Source organism: Myotis myotis, unplaced genomic scaffold (assembly GCF_014108235.1).
Source record: "Myotis myotis isolate mMyoMyo1 unplaced genomic scaffold, mMyoMyo1.p scaffold_m19_p_3, whole genome shotgun sequence".
In the NCBI taxonomy this organism is placed as follows: domain Eukaryota; kingdom Metazoa; phylum Chordata; class Mammalia; order Chiroptera; family Vespertilionidae; genus Myotis; species Myotis myotis.
In genome coordinates this window covers 107,730,831-107,758,746 of record NW_023416335.1, presented here as the reverse complement: position 1 = coordinate 107,758,746, position 27,916 = coordinate 107,730,831, and the positions used below count along the sequence as shown (strand labels likewise).

Below are 27,916 nucleotides of genomic sequence, written 5' to 3'. Positions count from 1 at the left end.
CACTGTTGGCCTGGTTCGCAGGGATATTGTATGTGGGAGGGCGGGGTGTGGGGGCGAGGGGCTGGGAGCTATATAATCAGTGAGAGCCGGCGGAGGGGGAAGGGTGTGCCTGGCACTCTCTGCGGTGTTGCTCTCCGGGGCTTGGATGGAATTGAGTGGGTGGCTGTGCGCAACGGGGGTGGGGAACAAGAGCTATATAAGTATTTCATCCGGTTGTAGTGAGAAAGGCTGTGGGGTTGTCAGCAGTGCCGCGGTCTCCTGCCGCTACCGCTGCGGCAGGTCCCAATATTAGCAACCTCTGCAGCTTGGTAAGCGAGCCTCCTGCCTCCTACTCTCGCTGCGCAGCCGCGCCCAGAAGAGACCTGCGCGGGTGGGCGGGGGCTGCGGCAGCGTGTCACACCAGGCACAGGGCTCCCACCTCTATGCTTCCTCTCTGGGGACAGCATTCTTTACCCTCAGTGTCTTCTCCCATTCTCTAGGAAAGAGCATTCAGTGGGGCAGGGATGGGCTGGTTTATACCTTGATATATATAAAAGATGCATCTTCCACCTGGAATGAACCACCAGGAGGAAAGTGACCTCTCTTCCCCACCCGCAGGTGACTGCGGCTTTGGGGGAGCCTGGCGTTGACCCAGCAGGCAATGGGGGCAGGGAGAGTTGCAGCGGTGACAGCTTAGGTGGGACCTTGAGAGGGCCCTGTGCTTTTTCCCTTTGGGGGCGGTGGTGCAGAGATAAAGAATTGGGAATTGTGCCTCTGGGGTACAGGCTAGGGGAGCCAGACGTTTCATTTCCTGTTTTTTTCCTCTCTTTAAAGCACTTACTAGGCAGAAAAAAGCGAACAGAATATCAATTGAGAAAATGCTCATGCAGAAGAATAAAAAAGTGAGTGTTGGGCCTGATCTTCTATTTTACTTGCACAGGGAAGAAAGCCTGAGCAGTTGACCCTGGCCTTGGTGGACAGATGGCCTGCTTCTTCTGGCTGTGCCTTGTGGCCTGGTGTGTTGGCCCTTCAAGAACCCCAAATGAGCACCCTAACTGGGCCTGCACTTTAAAGGGGCCAGGAGTCAGGTGGAAGTTGTACTAAAGGGGAGAAATAGGGTAGGATGAGTTTTTAAAAAAAGAGGTTAAAGCAATCTCATTAAAAATACCTCACTAAGGGAAAGACCGCCTATTTAAGAAACTGTTTAGGACTGGTCCAGATTTTTGAAAAATTGGTGGAGTTATAACTGCCATTTAGGTAGTCATTTCTTTTTTAAAAAAATATATTTTTATTGATTTTAGAGAGGAAGGGAGAGGGAGAGGTAGAAACATCAATGATGAGAGAGAATCATTGATTGGCTGCCTCCTACATGCTCCCTACTATGGCTGGAGTTTGCAACCCCAGGCATGTGCCCTGACAGGGGTATTGAATTGTGATCTCCTGGTTCATAGGTCAATGCTCAACCATTGAGCCACGCCCGGCTGGGCTCAAGTAGTCATTTCTTAAGTAACTCTGAGATTTGCTCAAGTTGCTGCTGACTAGACTTTCTGAGATGCAGGCCCTGATATAAATGACTGGGTGGCCCTCATATGGGGTTGCTGGCTGAGCAGGGAACTCGCTGTAGTAGGGAGGTTAATCTGTTTTCAGAGCTTCATGTCATGCCTCTCTCCAAAGCCTGCATACATTCTTGTCCTCTGAAGAATGCAGCTCTGTTAAGTATTGGGGGCTTTTAGACTAGAGGGCTGTTTAACCTAGGCCAGAGTAGAGCAGCCTCTGTCCACCATAACACTTTCCAGGGTTGGCCTTGTTATGGCGTTGGAGGTGAGGCACAATATAGGGGGCTCTTGGGAGCTAGGCCACCTTTGTGTTAATTGTCCTTTTGAACAGAGCTCTGGGGCTGATCAGTTACCTTCTGAGTCTGGAGTGAGGATGAAGTTTTGGTGTGGTCTTTTTTTCTAAAGTAGTCCCTGGAATTGACCTTGCCTCTTATGGACCAGGGGTGACCTCAGACAGCATAAGACCCTCTGGAACCCAGTGAGCTCATCCTCATTGGGAACTGTTGGTTGCTGTGAAAGGGAATGCCAAATGAAACTAGCCATGACCCTGTGTTTCCCATGTACCTCCATCAATATCCATTACTTGAGGATGTCTAGGGTGTGTCTGTTAATGAAGAGAGATAGGCCACCATGCTGCACAAATGATGGCAGTTTTTAAGTGCCATCTCATTCCTCCCTCCCTCCCTTTCTTCTTCTTTTCCTTGCTCTTTTTTTTCCTCCTCTCCCATTGATCATTAAGCATTTAAATGTTCCTACACAGAAGCCTTCTCCTGGGCCTCCTTTGTGCTGAACGTCTGTATAAACAAATAATGGAGAGTGGGCCTTACTCAAATGAGGACAGTTGGAAGCATGTGCTTGGCTCTGGCTCAGGTCAAAAGACAGGTGAGTTGACCTGGTTGAGGTTATAGAGTTCACTGGGGACAAGATGGTACTATAAATGGTAAGGATTTCAGTCTGACCTGGGTATATGTGTGTGTGTGCGTAGATCTGGTTGCCAGGTTGCCAGGTCTTTCTGACTCAAATAGAAAGACCTGGGAGTGGCCCTGACCCAAACATCCATTGGCTCTCAGATCACTGAGATGACCTCATGAAAAGCTGGGCCGTTCTTTTGAGGCCTTTACTTTTCAAGGAGTTGCAGAGATATGTATGATGTTTGAGGTAATGAAATCCTTTCCACCTGGGGTCACTAGATAGGTAGTTCCTTTTCACATGGTAAGCCCCTTGGAGGCTTGTCCCAGGTACTATTTCATTTAGCAAGCTCTTATCACTCCCCTTCCCCAAACAGTCTTTGGACACTGACTGTTCCCTAAATGGCTCCCTTTCACTGCATTCACCACATTATCATATTCATTTGTTTATTCGTCCTTCCTCCCACTAGATGAGGAAGCCTTTGAGGTTATAGGGTCCAGGTTATATCTTATTCATCCTTATATACTCAGCAAATGGCCTGATGCTTGACTTACAATAGTCACTCACTAATACAGTGGGGCCTTGACTTATGAGTGTCCCGACTAACGAGTTTTTCAAGATATGAGCCGTCTCTCGGCCGATTTTTTGCTTTGAGTTGCGAGCTAAAATTCAGGTTACGAGCCAGCTTCAGATACCCCACCGCTAGTTGGCACAGCGAACGTCACAGTGAATGCCACAACATCAGCCCAGCATCAAGTGTCTCACTCGTTCACTGTTGATTTGACATACGAGTAATTTGATTTACGAGCTCCGTCATGGAATGAATTAAACTCGTAAGTCAAGGCCCCACTGTAGTTTGTCGATTGAATGAGTCAATACAATGAATTATAGCTATCTTGAAACAAGATAGATACCTTAAAACTTTCATTTCCAAGGTATGTAATAATAATAATTTCAGAACTTAAGTTATATAACAGAAGAAGCTATATGCTATGTTAAAATAAGTGGTTGGGTAAATAGTCTACACATACAATATGCCTACCTTCCCAAGGTCTGTGTGAGAAGACAGTGCAGTCCTAGTGGCTCACCCGTTTTTATTTCCTCTGCTACTCCTAGTCCTGCCCATGGGGTCTGTGGAGTCTGACCTAGGCAACATCTTATAGTCGCTAGTCATGGAATAACTATATAAAAATGATACAGAAATCATGGATCCGTGAAAAAAAGGTGAAACTAATGGTAAGATGTGCGTAATAGATGAGGAGATAGATTTTGGAGCCTGGTTGCTTGCAGCCAAGTTATTTAATACCCTGAAAACTGTTCCCATTTGTAAACTGGAGATTAAAATATTGTAATGAGCCTTGGCCAGGTGGTTCAGTTGATTGGAGCATTGTCCTATACACCAAAACATTGCGGGTTTGATTTTTGGTCAGGGCACATACCTAGGTTATGGGTTCAATCCCAGGTCAGGGCACATACTGGAGGAAACCAATTGATGTTTCGCTCTCACGTTGATGTTTCTCATTCTCTCTTTCCATCTTCCCCTTCCTCTATCTCTAAAATCAATGAACATATACCCAGGTAAGAATTAAAAAAAATTTGAGGATTGAATGAGAGAAGGCCTCTCATTTGGCACAGACTAAATTTTCAAGTGTTCTAGCTACTAATTTGATTGTCATTGTTGTTATTTTTGTTGTTCTGCATACCAGCCAGTCAGATGGTTTTGTGAGGTCACATACACTCTGTTCCTTTTTGGGCCTGATGGTCACCATTGGCCAATATTCATTATTAGTTTTCAGAGCTACCTGCTGTCTAGAGAAAGAAGAAAGCCTTTTCCTGTTGACATGGTTTACCTAATGGGTCAGACCTCCAAGGAGGCAAATGTTTCCTGTCTTTCACTTTATGATGACAATTGGACATTAATGAATTTCTAACACTAATTTTAGGGTAACTGTGACCTATATTGTGCTGTGTTTTCAGGTAGCTGAGATTCACGTGTAGGTGACTCCTAATGGCATTAAATGGCACTTTTAATTATTTTCAACCATAAGAGCTAGAAATAGTATAATGCAACAAACTGATTGCAATGAGGGTGAAATGAATCTCATGGAAATATTACCGTATTTATCTTTCAAATGGCTTTGTGAGGTAGGAAAGACTATTAGGAAACTTGTTTAATTTTGGTTTTTCTTTCATTACAGAGTCACAGAGTTTCAGATCTGAAATATAATTTGTAATTTTGCTTTCTATTTTTCCATACAGTATTTCATATTAAATAAAAATAAATAGTTTGCAGGTCCAAATAGATATTCTGTGAATTGTAAACACAAGATATTTGTTCTGTTTTGTGCTTAAAAAAACAATTAGGAATGCCCCTTTATAAGAAATATCTCTTGTCTTTCACATCGCCTTGGAATCCTGTGCTTTATTATATGTATATAGTTCATGTATTTTTTCTTTCTTTATTTTATTTTATTTTATTTTTTTTAAATATATTTTATTGATTTTTCACAGAGAGGAAGGGAGAGAGACAGAGAGTTAGAAACATCGATGAGAGAGAAACATCGATCAGCTGCCTCCTGCACATCCCCCACTGGGGATATGCCCGCAACCCAGGCACATGCCCTTGACCGGAATCGAACCCGGGACCCTTCAGTCCGCAGGCTGACGCTCTATCCACTGAGCCAAACCGGTTTCGGCTTCTTTCTTTATTGATTAAGCTATTACATATGTGTCCTAACTGCCCCCTCCACTGTGCCCCCTGCCCCCCCAGCTCATGTCCTCACCCCCCTGGTGTCTGTGTCCATTGGTTATGCTTACATACATGCATAAAAGTCCTTTGGTTGATCTCTCCTCCTTACATCCACCCTCCCCTACCTTCCCTGTGACGTTTGAGCATATAATCGATGCTTCTCTGTCTCTGGAACTGTTTTTGTTCATCACTTTATGTTGTTCATTATATTCCACAAATGAATGAGATCATGTGATATTTATCTTTCTCTGACTGGCTTATTTCACTTAGCATAATACTGTCTAGGTCCATCCATGCTGTTGCAAATGGTAGGAGTTCCTTCCTTTTTACAGCAGCATATTATTCCATTGTGTAGATGTACCAGTTTTTTTTAAAAAAATATATATTTTATTGATTTTTTTACAGAGGTTGGGAGAGGGATAGAGAGTCAGAAACATTGATGAGAGAAAAACATCGATCAGCTGCCTCCTGCACACTCTCCACTGGGGATGTGCCTGCAACCAAGGCACATGCCTCTGACTGGAACTGAACCTTGGACCCTTCAGTCCGCAGGCCAATGCTCTATCCACTGAGCAAAACCGAATAGGGCAATGTACCAGTTTTTTAATCCACTCATTTGCTTATGGGCAGTTAGGCTATTTCCAAATCTTAGCTATTGCAAATTGTGCTGCTATGAACATAGGGGTACATATATCCTTTCTGGTTGGTATTTCTAGTTTCTTGGGATATATTCCTGGAAGTGGGATCACTGGGTCAAATGAGAGTTCCATTTTTAGTTTTCTGAGGAAACTCCATACTGTTCTTCAGTTTTCATTCCCAACAGCAGTGCACAAGGATTCTTTTTTTTTGCTCATCCTCACCAGCACTTGTCATTTGTTGATGATAACCATTCTGATAGGTGTGAGATGGTACCTCATTGTTTTGATTTGCTTCTCTCGGATGATTAGTGACTTTGAGCATGTTTTCATATGTCTCTTGGCCTTCCTTATTTCCTCTTTCAAAAGTATCTATTTAGGTCCTTTGCCCATTTTTTGATTGGGTTGTTTATCTTCCTTTTGTTAAGTTGTATGAGTTCCCTGTAAATGTTGGAGATTAAAGCCTTAATTGGCGATAACATTGGCAAATATGTTCTCCCATGCAGTGGGCTTTCTTGTTGTTTTGTTGATGATTCCTTTTGCTGTGCAGACTCTCTTTATTTTGATGTAGTCCCATTTGTTTATTTTCTCTTTAGTTTCCATTGCCTTAGGAGCTGTATCGGTGAAGATACTGCTTCGGCATATGTCTGAGATTTTGCTGCCTGTGGATTCTGCTAAGATTTTTATTGTTTCCCATCTTACGTTTAAGTCCTTTATTTATTTTGAGTTTATTTTTGTGTATGGTGTAAGTTGGTGGTCTAGTTTCATTTTTTTTGCATGTACCACTGCAATTTTCCCAACACCATTTATTGAAGAAACTATCTTGACTACATTGTATGCTCATCCCTCCTTTGTCAAATATTAATTGAGTATAGTGATTTGGGTCAATTTCTGGGTTTTCTATTCTATTCCATTGATCTATATGTCTGTTCTTATGCCAGTACCAGGCAGTTTAGAGAACAGTGACTTTGTAATACAGCTTGATATCTGGTATTGAGAGCCCTCCTACTTTGTTCTTCTTTCTCAGGATTGTTGTAGCTATTCAGGGTCTTTTTATATTCCAGATGAATTTTTGGAGAGTTCTTTCTAGATCTGTGAAATATGCTGTTGGTATTTTAATGGGCAGTGCATTGAACCTACAGATTGTTTGGGTAGTACGGACATTTTAATGGTGTTGATTCTACTAATCCATGAACATGATATGTTCTTCCATCTGTTTATGTCTTTATCTCTTTTTTCCGTGTCCTGTACTTTTCTGAGTACAGGTCTTTTACCTCCTTAGTTAAGTTTATTCCTAGGTATATTAATTTTTTTTGTTGCAATGGTAAATGGGATTGCTTTTTTAATCTCTCTTTCTATGAGTTCATTATTGGTGTATAAAAATGCCAAAGATTTCTTGGCATTAATTTTGTATCCTGCTACATTGCTGAATTCATTTATTAAGTCTAATAGTTTTTTGATGTAGTCTTTGGGGTTTTCTATGTACAATATCATGTCATCTGCGAATAATGACAGTCTTACTTCTTCTTTTCCAATTGGATACCTTTTATTTCGTCTTCTTGTCTAATTGCTTCTTTTTCCCTTTTAATTTCTTCTTTTTACACTAGTCCCTTTAGCATTTCTTGCATTGCTGGCTTGGTGGTGATAAACTCCCTTAACCTTGTTTTGTTTCCCTTCTAATTTGCTAATTAGGTCCTCCGCTTCTCCTAGTTTACTGTTGAAACTTTCCATAGTGTTTTTTATTGCAGCCATATCACTCTTTATTTCTTCTTGATTCTTACATAAGTTGTTGATTTTTTTCATCCATCCAGTTTATGAACTGTATGATCCTTAGTCTGAATTCTTTTTCTGGCATATTGCATGCCTCCATTTCACTTAGCTGCTTTTCTGGTGATTCCTCCTCTTCTTTCCATTGGGGGTTTGTCTCCCCATTTTTGCTCTCACCAAAGGATCTATTTGTTGAGTGTGCGGGGGCTGCTCCTTGGGCGGCAGCAGCTCCTCGGGCCGTGGCTGCTCCTCGGGCAGTCATGGCAGTGGCCGCTCCTCCGTTGGTGGTGGTCCTTGAACACGGTGGCTGTGCGTGTCAGCTGCTCCTTGGATGGGGGTGGGCTCCACGCTGCTGCTGATTCTCGGATGGGGTCGGTTGTGCGCGGGTGCTGCTCCTCCGATGGCAGTGGGCTGCTCGCGGGGCTGCTCCTTCTCAGGTGGGCGCTGGCTGCTTGCGCGGCTTCTGGTCCTCAGATGGGGGTGGGCTTCTCACGGGGCTGCTGCTCCTCAGAAAGTGGTGGGCTGCATGCGTGGCTGCTGCTCTCCGGACAGGGGTGCGCTACTCACTAGGCTGCTGCTCCTTGGATGAGGGCAGGCCATGTAAGACTGTTGCTCCTCTGATGGGGGCACACTGCTCAAGGGGCTGCTGCTTCTCTGATGGGGGCAGGCTTTGTGCAGGGCTGCTGCTCCTTGGATGGGGATGGTCTGCTTGCACTGCTGCTGCTCTTGTGGTCACGGTGCCCTAGGCTAAAGCGTTGGGCTGGCCATAGGGGAGCATGCTTTGGAACTCACAGGAGCCCATGGCCGGTGTGGCTGGAGTCTCAGTGACCGTGGGACCTCAGCTGAGGCAGCTGGTCCCTGTCGGGGGTGGCTGTCGAGTCCTGGGTGGTGTCTCAGGGTACCCTGGGTGGAGGTGAGGCTGGCCTCCCAGTCACAGCAGCTCTCCCCTTCAGGAAGGTGCAGCCTCTTCAGTAGAGCCAGCCACTCTGGAACTGTTCGCAATGGTAGCAGAGGCTGCCTTGCTAGGCGAGCCCGGTCTGCCTGCCCCCGTAGGTCCTGCGGGATCTAACAGTCCCTCACTCACATCCACACACACAGGCCCCACACGTCCACACACTCCCGTTTCTCTCCCTCACTCACTCATGCTTTCTCCCTCACTGTCGCCATCTTCCTGTCTCTGTATTTGGGTCTGGAGTGTTTTTGACCCATTTGTGGATGGAGTCTCCTCTTTGGGTGTCTGGTTATGTGGCTCGCTCTCTACCATATCGGCCAAACAGTAAAAAATGCAACTCGACAAGACACTACACAAAGGGAACAAAAGAAGAATGTACTCACAACACTGATTACCCCAATATAAGTGACCACCAGAGAAAAGAGAATTAGGGGAGAGAAAAGAGAGCACAAATGATATCAAGGAGAGAAAAAATGGTAAGAGAGAAAAAAAAAGAGAAAGGAAGAAAGAGGGAAAAAATCTATAATAATAAAAGTATAATATGCTAATAAGACCGGACAGCTGAACGACTTTCCGGATGTCATTCCGGACATCCTTTTGGATGAACCCGCGGCGGCAGGGGCCAGAGGCTGAGGCGGTTAGGGGCGATCAGGCAGGCAGGCAGAGGGGTTAGGGGCAATCAGGCAGGCAGGCGAGCAGTTAGGAGCTAGTGGTCCCGGATTGCGAGAGGGATGTCTGACTGCCGGTTTAGACAGTTGGAATTCTAAACTGACAGTTGGAATGCCCCAAGGGTTCCCAGATTGTGAGAGGGTGCAGTCCAGGCTGAGGAAACCTCATCCCCCCTTGCACGAATTTTGTGCACCGGGCCTATAGTGTGTGTGTGTGTGTGTGTGTGTGTGTATTGGAGAAAACATCACAGAACAAAGAGATAAACAAAAAAATGCAAATATCAAACACCCAGAAAAGAGGGTGGGGGCAGCATCTGTAGAGGCTGAGCTTATATATAGAAAGTAAGGTTAAGGAATTGGATGAATAGGGGGAGGACCTCAGTTCAGTAGAGAGGAAGTAGGAAGAGGATGAGTGGATAAGAAGAAAGAGAAAGAAGAAAAAAAAACAAAAAAATTCATTAAAAATAGGAAATAGGATAAAATGAAGAAAATGAAAATAAAAAATAGAAAAATAGAATAGAATGATGAAAAAATAATGCAAGAAGAAATAAAAATAAAGAAACAAAAAAGGAAATACAGAAAGTAGAGAAAGATAACAAAATAATAAAATAAAATAAAATAAAATAAAATAAAATACTAGTAAAAATGAAAAAGTGAGTGTCGTTCCTTTCCGCTGAGTTTTAATGTCCCATGGGGCTGGTTTAAGATCCCACTCATCTGTACTGTCTGCCACTTCTCAGTTTCCTGTTAGATTGTTGAAGTTCCAAGCGGTCCACTGCTCCTCTGTTTGTGTCTATCTCCGGGATTAATCAGCCCACTTTGCCTGTCTGTCTGCTTTTAATCTTAATCTCTCAAGCGGCTGTTTCTGACAGGGCTATAGTTGGTGAGGTTGTCATATGGTTTTCCGGGACTGAATGGCCTCTCTTCAGGCCAGTCCCTGAGGGCTCTCAGGTACTATTCAGATTTTTTTTTTTTTGGTATCCTTTGTAGCACTTCAGGGTGTAGTCTGGTTGTGCTGTATTGGGGGCCTGGAGACTGCAGGCAGGGGCTATCACTTCAGGAGAAAATGGCTGCCTAGGTCCAGCTTGTCAGGTATGTCTCAGTGCCAGACTCCCGGCCACCTATCCCCAAGCTGCTCCTCTCCCCAGACTCCACAAGTGCACACCTCAGCCACGGGTGGGTGTTTGTATTTGAAAGGTCCTATGAACTGGGTTTAACGAATAAAAGCAAAGACCAGAGGGGAAAGAGCTGCGCCACTGTGAGCTCCTCCCTCCACCCCAGCACAGCACGGCTTGGGCAGTTTTTCCGGCTGCCGCCCCTGGGCTCAGATCTAGAATCCCCTGTCGCCAGCAGCCCTGTGGACTTTCTTTCCACAGTCAGATGTTACGCCTGTCCTAAGGGACACGGCCTTGGTGCCATGCAGCTTCCTTCTGACCTTCTGGGCTTGGAGGTCTCGTAATTCTTTCCAGCCCAGATCCCTGATTTTACTGTTCTCCAGGTGTCCTCTGCCCTTCCCAGCTGTGAATTGTCTCACCAGCTGTGTCTACTTTGCCAATTCGGGGTGGATGTTATTCGATTTAGTTGCTCCTTATATCTGCTCTGGGACAAGGTTTGGGACACGTCTGCCTATTTCACCGCCATTTTGTCTCCTCCATGTGTTTTGTTTTAAAATTAAATTTATTGGGGTGACGTTGATTAATAACTTTCTATAACTTTTAGCTGTACAATTTATAATAACATCATCCATATACTCCACTGTGTACTCCTCACCCAAAGTCCTGTCTCCTTTCATCACCATGTATTTGTCATGTCTTCTTTGTGATTTTTTTTTTAAAAAAATATATTTTTATTGATTTCAGAGAGGAGGGGAAAGGATGAAAGAGATAGAAACATTAATGATGAGAGAGAATCATTGATTGGCTGCCTCCTGCATGCCCCACACTGGGGACCGAGCCTGCAAACCAGACATGACCTCCTGGTTCATAGGTCCATGCTCAACCACTGAGCCACATCATCAGGCTGTCATGTCATCTTTTCACTGTAGCACAATCTGTTTTGTGAGAGTTGAAAATTAATTATTTAAAAATCCATATAATTTATTTTTCATCAGTCACATAACTATAGGCCAATGTTATTCTAAGATGTAAGTAAATTTTTCAATAGTTGAAGATTTTTTAGAAAACCCAATATTTGGTATACATTAATGCAAGGCTTTTACAAAGTCTAGCACTTTATCATGAAACTAGAGGCGTGATGCACAAAATTCATGCAAGGGGCTTGGCCCTCGCAGCTGCTGCGGCTTGCCTCAGCCCTTGCAGCCCTGGCTTGGTCCAGAAGGTGGTTTGGCTTTCTGGTTTAATTAGCACATTACAATTTTATTATTATAGATTGAGTAAATTGTTAAGCATGAGTAATATTAGCATTGTCCCAAATATCCTGTTGGGTAATCATATTAAAACAACAATATAGTTAGAGACATTGAAGCTGTTGTTGTATAGCCATAAAATCCTGGGTTTATGCCCAGCATAGGTGTTGTTATTCTTAGTGAGGTAAGAAAGCAGAAAGAAGGAACTAAAAGATAATTATGTTGATTGGTTTTTGGGATATAATATTCCATGACTTTAAAATCAAGAGTATTTTTGGAATCTGCATTTTTTTCAGAATATTGTATTATCTTAATTGCTTAAGTATCCCTATGAGGCTTAGATAACTATAGCAATAATAGATACTTTGTTTAAGCAGAAATATTTGGGATGTGAGTAGGCTATTTTAGTGTTTCAAATGTAGCTCTATATACAGTAGAGAGCTGGATAGCTTTCTGTATAAACCAATCAATTTAGCACCTCATACTCTTATTTTGAAGGACATAAGACCATTCTCTGAATATAATTTTTTTTGATCTATGCCCATACGCAAATGTTTAATTTCACATTTATCATCTGGGAGGAAAGCTGGGTGTTTTTCTCTCCAATTAAATTATTTTAGGTTAATTAGAATATGTACACTAGTTTATGTCCCATCACTTCTCAGCATATCTATGTACATACTAGCTTTTTATTTTTAAAATGTTATGTGTCACATTGATAAGTATTTTTGATAAGTATTATAAAAATCAATTCTCTTCAGCAGTGGTTCTAAAAGACACTTCCTTAATGACTGTGAGATTATCCCAGTTGGGAGCTAACCTCAGTCCTCTTTGAAGCTTCTAGTGATGCTGAAACTCAGGGCAGTGCTCTGTGCTCTGACCTGCCCTTCACCTTCTGCCTATTGTCTTGTAGGCATTCTGGAATTTATCAGTATAGCCGTGGGCCTTGTCAGCATTCGAGGCGTGGACAGTGGACTCTACCTCGGCATGAATGAGAAGGGGGAGCTGTACGGATCAGTAAGTACTGAGAAGACTTCACAGCCTTTCTGTCTCACACTGGCTTGAATGCACTTTTTCTGGGTTATAGTAGCCTCAATAAAACCGAGTCTGTTGGGAAGGAGAGTGTGAGCTCTTACACTTTTTTGAGGCAAATCATTTTGTTTTTATTAATAGATATCATCCCTGGATCTTCAATAGACCAAAGTTTCTAAGAAAATGTTTTATGATATGCCAAACCATTTTCATATCAAATACATAAAATTTACATCTGAAAAATCTCATCTTCTTGTATTGAATGGGAGTTATTTTCTAAATGAATTGAAATTATTTTCTCCCAAGCTTTGCTAAGCATTGTAATTAAAACTAAAAATAGATCATGCAGGATATATAAGCCCTTTTTCTGAGCTACATGAGATTTTCATTATGGAGTCAGAAGGGAGATGGAAATTATTGTCAGATATTCTTGTATGTGAGTAAGAATATAAATATAATAATTTGCAAGTATTGAATTTTGGTTTTTTTTATTCCTCATTTCTTATCTTCATTGGCTGTGAGCTGCTTGGGGGAGGCAGGGAAGTATTTATGGTACCTGCCATTATTGGTGGTCACATGGGAATTTAATCCATTCTCTGCCATATGAGAACCTGGATTAGAATTTACAAAAAGTTGAAAACTAACAGCTGAGGATGGGAGAAGTTCTGGAGTCCCCTGTAACAGGAATGAAGGGCATATATGTAGAATCAGGAGACATTTTCTATAGATTGCTTCTTTCCTAGCCACATACTAGTAAATGTGTTTGTGTATGTGTGTACTAGGGTTGGAAATAGTATCCAATTTTCACTCAAAACTTCAGATGACAATAAGTTATGGATTATGTAATTTGAATATAGCATACACCATTTTTAGTGACACTTGTGTGTTTTACCTGCCTTTGTAAAATTTGAATCAGGATTGGTTGATTTTGTTAGATAGTTAAGTCTTTTTAAAAAAGTGCTTCCTTGAGAGAATAGATTTTTTTGAAATGGTTTTATTTTAATTAATTAATTTATTTTTTGTGCCCTTGACCGGAATTGAACCTGGAACCCTTCGGGCCACAGGCTGACACTGAGCCAAACCAGCTAGGGCTAAAATGTTTTTAAGCATAGGATTGAGATTAGCTTTTTAAACACAGCTATTGGTTTTGATAAAGTTATTTATTTCTGAAATTATTTTTGTTAATACTTTCAGTATGAAGACATAAGATGTAAGGAAATTTTTCAATTTTTAACTATATAGTGACATTCTCCTTTTTGTCCCTCCCTCAATTTTTTTTTTCACCTTTAGGCATATAATGTGGATTTAAGTTGGTCACAGTTGAACTCCATATAATGCTTTTTGTGTGAGACTATGGTTTATCACAACGATCTCCAAACTTTTCAAATCATGTACCACCACCAAAAATGTTTTTGAGTATGGATTTCAATAATGCATATTAAATTAGAGGCCTGATACACTAAATTCGTGTAAGGGTCTCGGCCCTCGCAGCCACGGCGGCTGCTCCCGCTTTGTCCAGAAGGTCATCGGGAAGGTGGTGGCTCTCTGGTCTAATTAGCATATTATGCTTTTATTATTACAGGTTGTATTTATAAGATATAGTTCATAAGTATTAGTTTATAAAACATGAATTAAGGTAAACATTTTTCAAGGATGCAGTGACTGAGTCAACACAAATAGAGGCTGGGCTATTTGTCCCCTGCTCTGGGGACCACCTTGCATACCCCATCAGAGCCCCTGCCCCTTAGAGAGATGACTCATCTTTTAGATGAAATGGCTGTGTGACAGCCCCTGCGGTTTGCTGTTTGACAAGGAGCAGATGGAACTTCGTGTTCAGCACAGGAGCCTCCCTTTTTTTGTCTGGGCTCAGCCTTGTCTCTCCTTCTGGATTCTTTGGATGGCCTCCTCTCCTGTCATTCAGCTGCCCTCCTGCCTGTGTGGCTCCCTCTGTAGCACAGACTGGGGACAGAGTGAGGGCTCCAGCCTCAGTGAACACCAGTGACAGTGAAAAGGTGGCCAGAGGCAGGAAGTTGGAGAATCCCATTCTAGTAAGTTTTCTGTGACTTCCAACTGCTTTGTTTAGAGCGAGCCCCTGAGCAGGGCTAAGAGTGGACTTCTCACCTCCACTACCCCACAGCCATAGGACTAGTTGACAATCCTTGTCACAGCAAAGGGGACAATCCCAGAAAAGCTAAAAAAAAGCTCTTCTTCCTTCTGTGTTTGAGAAATGCATACCTTCTCATGTGTGTCTCCAGGCTTGGAGGAAAAGTGTGAAAAGGAACACATTTCCATACAGTGTTTCCTTTGTGGAAAAGTATCTTAAGTGGCTTCTGTGCATCCTGCCTCTCTCATCTCCAATTCATTCTCCACAGGAATGGGAGAATTACCTCCAAAACCCAGAAATGAATGTCCTTCTCAGCTCAGACCAATGCTTGCTTTTAAATGCCAGTGCCTGCATTCTTTAGCAATGCCATCAATATTATCACAAATATTGTGCCAGTCCCATCTCTTGCCCTCTTTCCCCATGTATTTTGAGTTGTCCACTTACTGTTCTATTTGTATGTGTGGTTAAGTTAACTCCTTTCTCTGGCATGTCTTTATCTTCTCTGCTCTACCTGATGAAGCAGCATTCTTTCTTTAAGATTCAATGAAAATATTGCCTCTTCTACAAAACCTTCACTACACCTCTAACTTGAACCCCAGTTATTCTGGTTAGCAGTTCTGGTGTTTTCCTTTGGGCCCCTGTACCACTGTTTGTATTTCCATGGTCACTCAAGTACAATATGATATCCAGTGAAGTTAATTGAATTTCTGTATTCACTAATGTTGCCTAACACATAGCCATGGCTCTTGTACATGATAGGTGCTCAATATATGAATATTGGATTGAAATGAATGAACTATTGTGATTCTTTTTATGCTTCATTAAACATACAGGTGTGGACCTCGTTGTATGGCTAGTGTATACTTAGGACTCTGCTGGAAGGAAGAATTGCAGTGTTCCATTGCCATGCTAGATCAGAAGGTGATAATGTGTCCAGCCCCAGGGGGATATGGCTGAGCCTAGAGACAAAAAAAGGGTAGTGATGGGAGCACAGGAACAGAATGGGCTCTCATTCTGCCTCTGCCACTAGCAAGATGCTGGCCCTCACTCTAATGTATAAAACAAAAAGCATGACTTAGCTGTTTGGAATGTCTCTTCCTACTCTGCATCTCAAGAATTTATGGTTTGGCTTTTTCAGGTTCACTCATGAGTCTTGTCTGTCTGACCTGTGATGTTCTCTGTGCACATGAAATGTTTGTTCAGTGAGCTCTTTTCCCTCCTACACATAGAGCTGGGAGGAAAACTCCCTGGTCAGCCAGGTTGCTTTTTCTGTGGTCTGTATCTGATGCAGGTAAAGGGTAGAGAGAGGGTGATAGCAATGCTTTTCTATGGCCCAGGACCACATTGTCCATTGGCCTTGTGGTCATCACACTTGGGAATGAGGAGTGACCCAAATATCTCATTTCATTGTGATAAGATTCAGAGAAGGAAAGGAAAGAAATGGGCGATGATTCTACATTAAACTAAAAATTGTAGCTTAAGGAATTTTCACCTTTGCGAAGTTGTGTGAAGCTTAGTAAATTAAAGTGGAGTTTTTATTTCTAAATATCAAGGAAAACTTGAAAAGATTGATCTCATTATTAAAGAAGGTAAAGAGGAGATTTGGAGAAATAACAGACACTTGTATAAAGTAAATGAATGTGTAAATGTAGCAGAAATTAATTTAAAATGTATTTTGAAAGTTGGATTGTTTCTCTTTTTATCTATGTAGTTCTTTTGTTTTCAAGTTTATAGGAATGGATTTAAAAGGTCAGAAGTGAATGGGGTGATATTGCTTCAGAATAATGTACATCTAGGATTCTGGTTTCCTATTAGAATGTGGAAGTAGGAAAAAGTATATTGCTGTGTATCATGGTGTGTGGTTTGAGGAAACCTGAATAATTCTAGTTCTGGGGTGGAATTAGATTACTGTATCATATGTTAATCATTCATTAATTCATTTGCTAATTTAGTCACAAACATTTATATCTATTATGTTTTAAGTGCATAACACTGCAACAAATATCTTAAAACCTGGTAGGATTATAAGTAGTTCAGTGCAATGTGAAATGCACTATATTAGAGAAATACAGGTGTCTTGGGTGCCCAGAAGAGTATTTGGGGAAATTGGGTGGTTACATTTAAACTGGATCTTGAGGGATGTATAGGAGTCTCAGAAAAGGAATGACAGACAATTTAGGGCACATAAGCCTTCAAATGTAAAGATTAGGATATCCTGCCTCAGTGAAGTTTAGAGAGGGTGTTAGATTTCTCTCTCTCCTCTCTTTTTCTCTCTTCTCTCTTTCTCTCTCTCTCTCTCTCTCTCTCTCACACACACACACACACACACACACACACACACACACACACACTTGGCCAGAAGATTAAAGAATTAGAGTATGTTTACATTTGCCACTTTTGTTCTTATCAAAGAGACTATAAGTAAGGCTCAAATAGTTATTTTTAGGGTCTTACTCCAAATTATCTGAGTGTTATCAAGATACTTGACTGTGATAAATATCTAATTAAAAAAGAACTCTAGGAAAAATTAATTTCCTTAAAAAAGCTGGCATTTAATGAAAGATATTTGATGTTTCCATTAAAAAAATGGTAGCACAATTGCTAAAATTGTGATGATATAGGAAGTGCAGCATGGACTCTGCAAAAGTGATATACAAGGACAACACAGATTCCTGGTTTGTATCCCTTTTATAGCACTTGCTTCATTCTGTCCAGAATTTTAATTCCTTCGTCTTTCCCACTGGACTGTTTTTTGGAGTCAGAGTCTCTGTATCTATAATCTTTCCGTTTCTTGAAGGCCCAGCGGTGCACATTTGTGCAGTTGCCACCTGGTTTGGTGACCCAACTACTGAGCCTATCACGGCCCTCACACACAGAGTCATGCTGTATTTGAATTTCATGTGTTGATACATGACCTAGTATGTGATTGTCCACTTATAGAGTCCAGTTTTTCCATAGGAGTTGTCTTATTTAACTACTAAAACTGAAAGCAAGAGAGGTTGAGTGACTTGCTCAAAGCCCAGAATTCGTAGGTGGCACAATGGGGACTTAAGCTAATTCTTGTAAGAGCCTGGCCACCATCCTGACAGAGATGCTTGTAAAGTGAGTGTTTACTATAGTATTTGGTGGTTATATTTCCAGAGATGCAGTTGGGCCCTGTTTATGTGAATTCATGTAATCATAACTGAAGTTTGGTGGATTTGCCACATGTATAGTCTTAGAGAAAAGTAAATCCATTAGTTGGGGTGGCTGTCTTTACTGAGTAGAGGTCCATGAGCCACCAGCTACTACAGGGATGTTTTCACAATGTGGAGAGTGGCGAGGGGCCATGGAGAGCCACCTGTCCTAGATTGAAGAACTGTATCCACCTCTTTAAGAGGAAAACATATCTCAGATCCTTAGAATCCCATATTGACTCAAATGATTTTATTAGGTTATTTAAATATGTACAAACTCCTTATACCCCTTTGATAAGGGCAATTCAAAACATATGTTAAAATCCACACTAAATTCTAAAACCGATACAAGCCAAATTGGTATGATTGGTTTAATGAGATGGCTGTTGTTATCTGACTGAGACTAAGATGCTGCTGAATGTTGGATGGCTCTTACGTGGCAGCCCATCTTCTCTTGAGCTCAGAAGACCTAGCCCCTGGCACCTTGGGAAGACATTTTCCCCTATGTCTTCCTATTCAATAACTGGGAGGCCAGATGAGGTCATCTGGTCTTCACTGATGTTCCATATATGTTATTTCCTTTTCCTATTAGCCCTGAAAGTAACTATAAGCACAACTGCACCTTTGGATGGCAGAATCTGGTAATACGAGGCCATCTGGAACAGCAGTTCTCAACCTGTGGTTCGCGACCCCTTTGGGGGTCAAACGACCCTTTCACAGGGGTCGCCTAAGACCATCGGAAAACACATATATAATTACATATTGTTTTTGTGATTAATCACTATGCTTTAATTATGTTCAATTTGTAACAATGAAAATACATCCTGCATATCAGTTATTTACATTATGATTCATAACAGTAGCAAAATTACAGTTATGAAGTAGCAATGAAAATAATTTTATGGTTGGGGGTCACCACAACATGAGGAACTGTATTAAAGGGTCGCGGCATTAGGAAGGTTGAGAACCACTGATTTGGAAGGTCTAGAATAGCCTTAAAATGACTCCTTAATTTTTTCATGAAATGAAAAGACAAAGTGAAAATGTTCTTGTAGAAAACTTGTAGCCCCCAGGATAGGTCCTGGGATCTGAAGATGCCAGTTTTGAAAACATTGTGGTGGTGGGAAGTCCTAGCAAGGAGGGTTTGTGGTGTGCTGGAGGTGGCAGCTTGACCCTGGAGGTTTATGGGAGGCATTGTTTCCATTAGGTGCTCTGCTGTGGCAATTGTGAGCGAACTTTGAACAAGCAGAATAAGCTCTGTGTTTATGAAACAGGACACCATAACACATAGCATGTACCAGCAGACTTAGCAGTTTGTCATGATGTGTGTTATTTCAGATGATTTTGATGATAGACATCCAGATGTCCTTTACGTAGAGTCTCCAAAGAATGTAATTCATATAAAGGAAATGGAAAGGGTCATTTGTCTGTTTGAAAGCAGGAATGCTCAGGAAACAATGGTTTTAAACACAGATTTTGGATGACAGAGCATTGCCTTATACTGCATATGTTTTCAAAGGATCAACTAATCTTTGATGATAAAGAGGGCAGCACCTCAGAAGAGTATCTTCTACCATATTATTTGATTTTGTTTCCTTATTTTGTCCTTATTTTAGAGATGAGGAGAGTGAGAGTGTAGTGGCTAGTGACTTAGTCAAGGTCACCCAGATAGTATGTGACAAATTATGATTTGAACTTGGGTGAATTAGTAAACCATGTCCAACGTACACGTATAAGAGTGGGCATCCATTTTTGGGAATAACATTTTTTTTAACTAGAATTAACCACATATTATAACAGGATTTTAGTATTTCCTTCACAGATCTGATATGGAACAATTTTTTTCTTTCTAGTTTTTATTTAGTGGTTCATTTACTGGTCCTTAGCATCTCTACTGCTGGCCACTAGTTAGTTGAAGTCATTTAAATATGTACTTATTACTTAATTTTAGTTAAGTTTATGTTGTTTAGCAGGGTAGCTACATTTACTGATTATCTGAGGCGTGTTTAAAATGTTCAGGTCAGTAATGGCCAAAGTCATAGGGCACAGGTCTGCAGATCTTACAGGCTCTGCAAAGGATTTAGTTTTAATAGCTAACGGCTCTGTAGATGGCTATCATCCCCTTTCATGGTAGGGGTATGTGCTGGGCACCAGGTAACATGCTCAGGGATGGTCCTTCTTTAGGTTTAGGAATTCCCAAGCAGAATCTTCCTCCTGATGGGCACAGTTCTACACGTGACCCTAACTTCTTTCTTCCTGCCCTTGGTGTAGTCATTTTCCTTGTTCCACACTGCGGCGTGCTCAGAAGTCCCTCTGTCAGAGTTGTCTGATAAGGAGAGTTCAGAGAATGGTTTCAAGAAGCCCCAAGTCAGGCACTATAAAAGCTGTTTCTTGCAGTGGAAGTTCTTGATTCAGTGGAAGAACTTCCTCTGGACAGTTCTTCACTGTCCCTAATAGAATTACATTTCATAAAGTGTGAATTCTGCAAAGGTAGGGTTGTGGTCACTTTAGTTTCCCATGGAAGCTAAACCATGTCTTGCATGGACTTAAACCATGTCTTGAATGCAGTTAGCACTTAATAAATATTGAACGTGTCACTATATTGTCAGTGGGATTCCAGATTACCTATTTTTTGTTTTCTGTAAAAAGAGGACCAGGCAGATTGTGGCTTATAAACACCTAATTTACGAATAGGTATTTGAGGCTAGAAAAGGAGACCAGAGTGGTTCCTGATCATTTTGTATATAAGGCTTCCTTTTTGATAAAAAGTGGCAGGGAGTCCCACATGCTAGTATTTGTACTTATGTCTTTTGATTGAAAAAATGCCTTATGACAAAAACTCCTGAGAATTCATTAATGTTTTTAAGTGGTTACAAAGCAGGTCAGATATACATTTGGAAAGAGCAGCATGTCTGTGAGGTGATGTTTCCTTTATTAAGTTTACTGACTGTGCAGACCCCTGGTTTCCTACCCTGAGCCTTGCTGCACCCATGACATCGAGTGAATTTCTAAGTTGAGATGTGAGGACCACCAGTAGAAAATGACATTGGGGAAAACAAAGCTTGGCTCCTTGCCTCCCAGTGTTCCCTGCTTGTGCCCTTTCTGATCTTCTGCACTCCAGAGCTCCTGGGACCACTTTCCCTCACCTACCTTCACTCACCTCTTAGGATGCCGCTTTTCTCAGAACAGACTGTGGGTCACACAGAGCCTGCACTTGCTCCTCAGCTCAGCCTTTTTCATGGGTCTTTAGTTGCAGAGCTTCCTGCTTCTCTCAGGGAGACCTATCTCCCATTTCCTCCCATTGGGAGCCTGATCAAGAACCAGGAGGTGCTCTGTCACTCATTTACGCTTCCATTTCATAACCATGTGCTTGTTCACTCACTTGAACACCCAGTCTTTACTTCACTCACACACTCAGTCACTATTCCATTCACACACTCAATCACTCTTCCAGTCACTTACTCACTCAGTCTTCCATTCACTCACTTGTACACTCACTATTCCATTCACACACTCAGTCACTCTTCCCACTCACTCACTCTTCCATTTACTAACTTGCACACTGATGCTTGCTTGCTTTCTCAAAGTCCATAAGCATTATTGATATCACTTCTTACCATCATGTGCCAGGTGCTGGAAATATAGTTGATTTTCATTATTTGTAGATTGCATATTTGCCAATTTATTTACTTGCTAAAATTTGCTTGTAATCCTAAAATTATTCCTCATGGCACTTCTGTGATCATTTGCAAACATGCACAGACAAGCAAGAAATGAGTCACCTTGTAGTCGCCTGGTGGGTACCCTCCCAGCTGAGGTCCATCAAGGCAACCTCTGCCTTCTTGTTCCAGCTCTCACTGTAGAAGGTGTCCTTTTCAGGATCTAGTTAGTGCCACGTTTTTGACATTTTTGTGTTTTGTTGGTGATTTTATGTTTTAAAATGCCCCCAAGCATTGTATTGAGTGCTGTCTAGTGTTCCTGAAAGCAAGGAAGCAATGATGTGTCTTATGGGGCAAATGCATGTGTTAGACAAGTTTCATTCAGGCACAGGTTATAGTGCTATTGGCTGTGAGTTTATTGTTACACTAGAGGCTCGGTGCATGAAATTCATGCAGGGGTGTGTGTGTGTCCCTCGGCCCAGCCTTCACCTTCTCCAATCTGGGACACCTCGAGGGATGTCCGACTGCTGGTTTAGGCCCAATCCCGGGATCGGGCCTAAATGGGCAATCGGACATCCCTCTCACAATCCAGGACTGCTGGCTCCCAACTGCTCGCCTGCTTGCCATCCTGATTGCCCCTAACCACTTCTGCCTGCCAGCCTGATCACCCTGTAACCACTTCCCTGCCAGCCTGGTCACTCCTAACTATTCTCCCCTGCCGGCCCAATTGCCCCCAACTGCCCTCCCCTGCAGGCCTGGTCCCCCACAACTGCCTTCCCCTGCAGGCCTGGTCCCTGCCCCTGGTCCCTGCCTCTAGTGTAACAATAAACTCACAGCCAATAGCACTGTAACCTGTGCCTGAACGAAACTTGTCTAACACATGCATTTGCCCCATAAGACACATCATTGCTTCCTTGCTTTCAGGAACACTAGACAGCACTCAATACAATGCTTGGGGGCATTTTAAAACACAAAATCACCTGCCGGCCTGGTCGCCCCTAACTACTCTCCCCTCCTGGCCTGGTCAGCCCTAACTACTCTCCCCTGCTGGCCCGGTTACCCCTAACTGCCCTCCCCTGCCAGCCTGGTCGCCTCTAACTGCTCTTCCCTGCTGGCCTGGTTGCCTCCAACTGCCCTCCCCTGCAGGCCTGGTCCCCCCCCAACTGCCCTTCCCTGCTGGTCATCTTGTGTCCACATAGGGGTGGCCATCTTTGACCACATGGGGGCGGCCATCTTGTGTGTTGGAGTGATGGTCAATTTGCATATTACCTCTTTATTATATAGGATAATAACAACATTAACTTGAATCAACAACATTAACTTAAACAGAAAAACACATAAAACAGGGTTATATGTTGATTATTGGAAAAAATGTTATGCTGAGAGGCTGGCAGGAACCTAACCCTGTTTTTCCCTCAGGAACAAGTGGTTCGGTATTCTCTAATTCTGTGTTCATGGCTACTCTGTAGAACAGAACTACCGTGATAATGTAAATGACTGAACCTATAAATGTAAATGATACCTCCTCATGTGGTATCCTAGAACTGATCCTAGAACTGATTCAAGAAGAACTTGCAACTTTGTTGGGGAGTTAGATAGGCAAACCAAAAATTATAATTTGGTATGATAAATGTTATAATAGAATTATTATATAAAAAAAGGCTTGGAGAAAGGAGCTAAGTCCTGGGGGATGGAAGAGAATGTCAGGATTATTCACAGGAGATATAGGAAAATAGGTAGATATTCTCAAGAGAGAAGGCAGCTTTGCTGCAGGGTTTGGAAACATAGGTTGCTAGATGTTTCCTGAATATGTTGTCTTTACTTCTGCTCCCCTTCTATGGTCCTGTCTTGCTTCTCTTTTTCCCAGCTGCTGCTGACATTGGGAGGGTACCTCCTTTGTCATTGTCATTTGCCATCAAGGATGGTGCTGCTAAGTTGCTCTATATCCTGGCTTGAGAGGTGCCCTTGAGCCCCAGTGGAAGCAAGTGGGACTAACTCCCCTGGGGGCAGTTTTTGCAGTGGTCTGGCCATCTCCTCCCAACCTCCCACATGCCAGGGACTGATTTACACTTGTGCAAAAATCTTTTGTCAATCTGTTGACCTGGTGGCCTCAGCAGCATACCAACAGGTGCTGAGAAAAACATCTGCATTCCTAACACACCTGCCACAGATGGCTCTCCTAAGGACTAAAAGGTTAAAGCATTAAGTGGGAGAGACACACACAGAGCTATCTTACTTTGCCCTCTCTGTAAATGCTTCAAATCCTGACATAACTTGATCCCCTCCTTTCTTAATCTCTTTTTTTGTGTGCTGTTGTATTTCTTCATTGAAATCCAATATGATTTGCTTTTCATTTGTGATGAAGTTCTCAAAGCTCAATGAAGTACTCCAAGAACAGACTTGCAAAGGTCATTCCAAAGACACCCCCTGTCCCTGTGGGGTATCTTATGTTTGCCTTGGAGTGATTTTTTGCCTATTCACCTACCACTTTGCACTGTATATTCTCACATAGTTGCTGTTCACTCTCAGCTCTAGGTTTCTTTCTATTCTCCTGGTCATTTCCTTTCCCTTCCTTTCCCTTTCCCTTCCTTCCATTCCTTCCCTTCCTTCCTTTCTTCCCTCCTTCCTCTCTCTTTCCCTCTCCTCCATCCATACCTCCCCCCCTCCTTCCATCCATCCTTTTTCCATATGAGTTACTTTGTTTCAGATATTTTTCTATTGGCTTTTATTGTGCCCCCCCCCCCCGCCCGCCCCGCTTTCTCTATCCTTAAAGTTGATTTTCAGTTTGCTATGTTTTGATGGAGTAGTCAAGCCCATACTTGTACTTGCATTCTGAACTGATTGGCCTTGGAGTTAAGCATAGACTTGTGGGAATACAAGGCTCAAAATCCTATCTCTATTTCCAACTAGCTGCACAAATTTTGGTAGTCTAGGAGAAGGGGCTGATGAAGCCACATGGCAATGTTGTTATAAGGATAGAGGAAGTGGTGTCTATAAAACAATTAGCATGGTTCTTGGCTCACCATGGCTGCTCAGTATTTCCCACTAAGTGCCTTGTAGTTCTCATTAAATTGTTTGAGCATTTTTATAACCATTACTTTGAACTCTATATCTGATAAATTGCTTGCCCCCATTTCATTTAGCTCTTTTTCTGGAGTCTTACTTTTCTTTAATTTGGGGATTGTTTCTTTGTCTCCCCATTGTAGCTGTACCTTTGTGTGTTTTTTCTTTGTATTAGATAGCACTGCTGTGCCTCTCAGTCTTTGTAGGGTGGCCTTATATAATGTGTCTTGTGGGTCCCAATGGTGCAGTCTCCTTGTGCTTCTGAGTTGGATACTCTAGGAATGTCCCTTGTATGGGTTATGTGGGTCTTTCTGTTATAATTGGGTCTTGATTGCTGTTGGCCCATTCCTGGGTGGGACTGACTCTCAGGCTGGCTGACTAAGGCTCAATCTGACTATGGCATGCAAGCTTCTGTGCAGGTGCAATCTCGAGGTGTCTTGTTGGGCTCAGTGGCACAATCTTCCATTTGACATGTGCTCTGTGCTCCAGAAATATTTCCTGTGGGTTATGTGCATTCCCTATTTAGTTGTGTTATGATGAATGCTATAGGCCCTTTTGTGGGTGCAGTTTTCCCTTCAGGTTGGGTGGCTATAAGGGTAAACTTCAATTGCCATGTATGAGATGTTGTGTAGGGGCTGCCCCTTGAGTGGAGTTGTTTCCAGCAGGGTCTGGTGCCTGCCAGATTCTTCCTTTGGGTGTGTTGCTTGTGTGGGTGGTTGGGTCAAGCTCTGGTGAGGTATGAAGCTCACCATTAGGTATGTTGGTTCTGGGTTCATTTGGGTGCGGTTCAGATACAGGTCACTGTCAGACATTGTGTGTAACCGGTTTTGGGCTACCTGTCTGGAGCTTCCACACCATTCAATGTTTGTATCTGCATTAACTGGACCTGGGTGTCTGTGGGAGGGGTCAATCTGTGTAGTCGGTTCTACTTCCTGGAGCTCTGAGCTGGGGTGAGATCAATAAAGTTGGGCTCAGGCTTGGTAGGTTGGGGCAAACGGGTCAGGCAGACAGGGTTAGTAGATCCCCTATTTTGGGGCAGTGTGGTCTGGCATTCAACGAGGAGAATGTGGCACCTACTCTAGAACCATACCATTCACACTCTCTGTGGGTCTCCAACTTTGTCTTCTCCAGGAGGAGTGCACCACAGGTTCAGGTTGGATATAGCTAGCTGACCTCACTGCAGGAGCAAGCTTAGTAGGACAGTACAAGTTCATTGGGACTTGGGCAAATAGATTAAGAAAGCCTTCTTTTGGGGGTGGCACCAACTGTGCCATGAAGCTCTATAGTCCTCCCTGCTCAAGCCCTTCACTGGATCCTCTGAGGTAAATACACTCTGAATGTCCGAGCTCTGAGCAGACCTTCCTTCCCCCTCAAAACTGAGCCTAGCAGGATGGGGCCAACTGGGCTTTTGAAAACAGATCAAGTCAGTCTTACATTGGTAGTCTTGCTGGCTTTGCAGCCATGCCTTCAGAGATTCCAACTGATCTGCATTCCAAAAGTCCCGGTTCCTGTTTGCTCCTAGTTATGCTCCTTGCTCCCTTCCTCCCTGAAGGACTTGGAGGAGCAGATCAAAGCAACCCTCTACTGGGGGTGGTACTGGCCCTTGGGAGGGGAGATAGCTATTCACCTTTTTCTAGCTTTGCAGTGCATTTCCAGAGTCCCTGACAGAGGGCTCCGAGGGGTCATGACAAATGCCCCAATTCTTAGTTGCACTCCTTTCCCCCTGCAGATATGAGCTTAGCAGGATGGGGCCAGCAAGATTTGGGGGTGAAAATCAAACCTGCCCTTTAATTAGGATGATGTGGGCCCTTGGTTCTTGGGAGGGGAGCTAGCTGCTTACCTTCTCCTAGCTTGGCAGTGCTCTGCCTGATGTGAAACTCTAAAGGAATCATTCCAAATGTCCCAGTTCTGAGTTGCACGCTTTATTACCCATGTGGAACTGCGCTTGGCAGGCTGGTGCCAGCAGTATTTGGGAATGTAACTCAAGGCAGCTCTTTGTTAGGGGTGGCACAGGGCTGTGGTTGGGAGTGCAAAAGCATGCCTCCCCCTAGCTCCACAGCTACCTTATGCCTGAGGCCCTGACAAGGGAGTCTTCCATTGGGGATGGCGTCTGCCTAACCCATGGTAGGGGGAAAAGATGAGCCCTTGTTTCAAAACCACTTAATACAGTGACCATCTGAGAATCTGTTTATAGTTTCTCCTGGAAAATAGCGTACCTCAGGGTCCCTCTTGTGCTGTAAGAATGGAAGTGCTCAACCCTGTGAGATGACACCTGAGGGCAGTATGGGATGTTGACTTTGGACCAGGACCTCAGTATGAGCCTACCTTCCAGATCTCCAAAGCTATGCTATCCAGATCTTAACTTTATGTCTTCCATATGCCTTAAGTCTCCTTCCCTTTGCTGGTACCCCAAGTGAATGCCCAGGAGTGAGCCTCTGTGCATTGGCCCTTAAGGAGAACACCTAGGATTCTAGCAAACTCCCTCCTCTTTCTGGCAGACAAAATCTGGCAGCTTATTTTTGCTGCCTCATTCTATGCAGGCTCTTCTTCCTGGTCCTGATACTCTGGTTTGGGGGTCCTGACATGTGGATGAGATCCCACTTTCCTAATGGGGGATTGTTGTAGCCATGATATTTCTCTGGCTTCTCAGCCACTGCCCCTGAGTGCAGGGACCAGCCCTCTCTGCTTCTCTACCCTTCTTACAAGTCTCTGTGTAGCTTCTTTTTTCAATTTTTGGATATACTACTCCTATTCAGCTGACCTTCCATTGTTTATTCAGGTTAATTGCTCTAAATTTTAGCTGTAAATCCGGATTGATGGGAGGAGGTGTGTGTTGTTTTTACCTAGTCTGCAGCCATATTGGAATCCTTGACATACTACTCTTACCAGGTACATTTCTATGTTAAGAAATGTTACAGAGGGATTTCAAGATGGTGGCAGAGTAGGTGGGTCTTTCTTGCACCTCCTCCCAGAACAAAACTGGAAATAAAACGAAACTGGGGAATATTCACCTTGCATTACCAACTGAAGACTGGCTGAAGAGGCGACTTTTATTTTATTTAACTTTTTATATAATTTTATTGATTTTTACAGAGAGGAAGGGAGAGGGATAGAGAGTTAGAAACACGGATGAGAGAGAAACATCCATCAGCTGCCTCTGCACGCTCCCCACTGGGGATTGAGCCTGCAACCAAGGTACATGCCCTTGACCAGAATCGAACCCAGGACCCTTCAGTCTGCAGGCCAACACTCTATCCACTGAGTCAAACCAGTGAGGGTGAAGAGGCGACTTTTAAAAAGGA

At 42.9% G+C, this 27,916-nt stretch overlaps 1 protein-coding gene across 2 annotated transcripts in view; it reads left to right on the top strand.

The window, feature by feature from the left end:
* The window catches only part of FGF9 (fibroblast growth factor 9), a 56,630-nt gene that overhangs the window by 3,710 nt on the left and 25,004 nt on the right, over positions 1 to 27,916 (top strand). For both annotated transcript variants that reach the window (XM_036301672.1, XM_036301673.1), the window contains exon 2: positions 12,494 to 12,597. In XM_036301672.1, the coding sequence (XP_036157565.1) occupies positions 12,494 to 12,597 (104 nt within the window). The remainder of the gene's footprint in view (positions 1 to 12,493; positions 12,598 to 27,916) is intronic.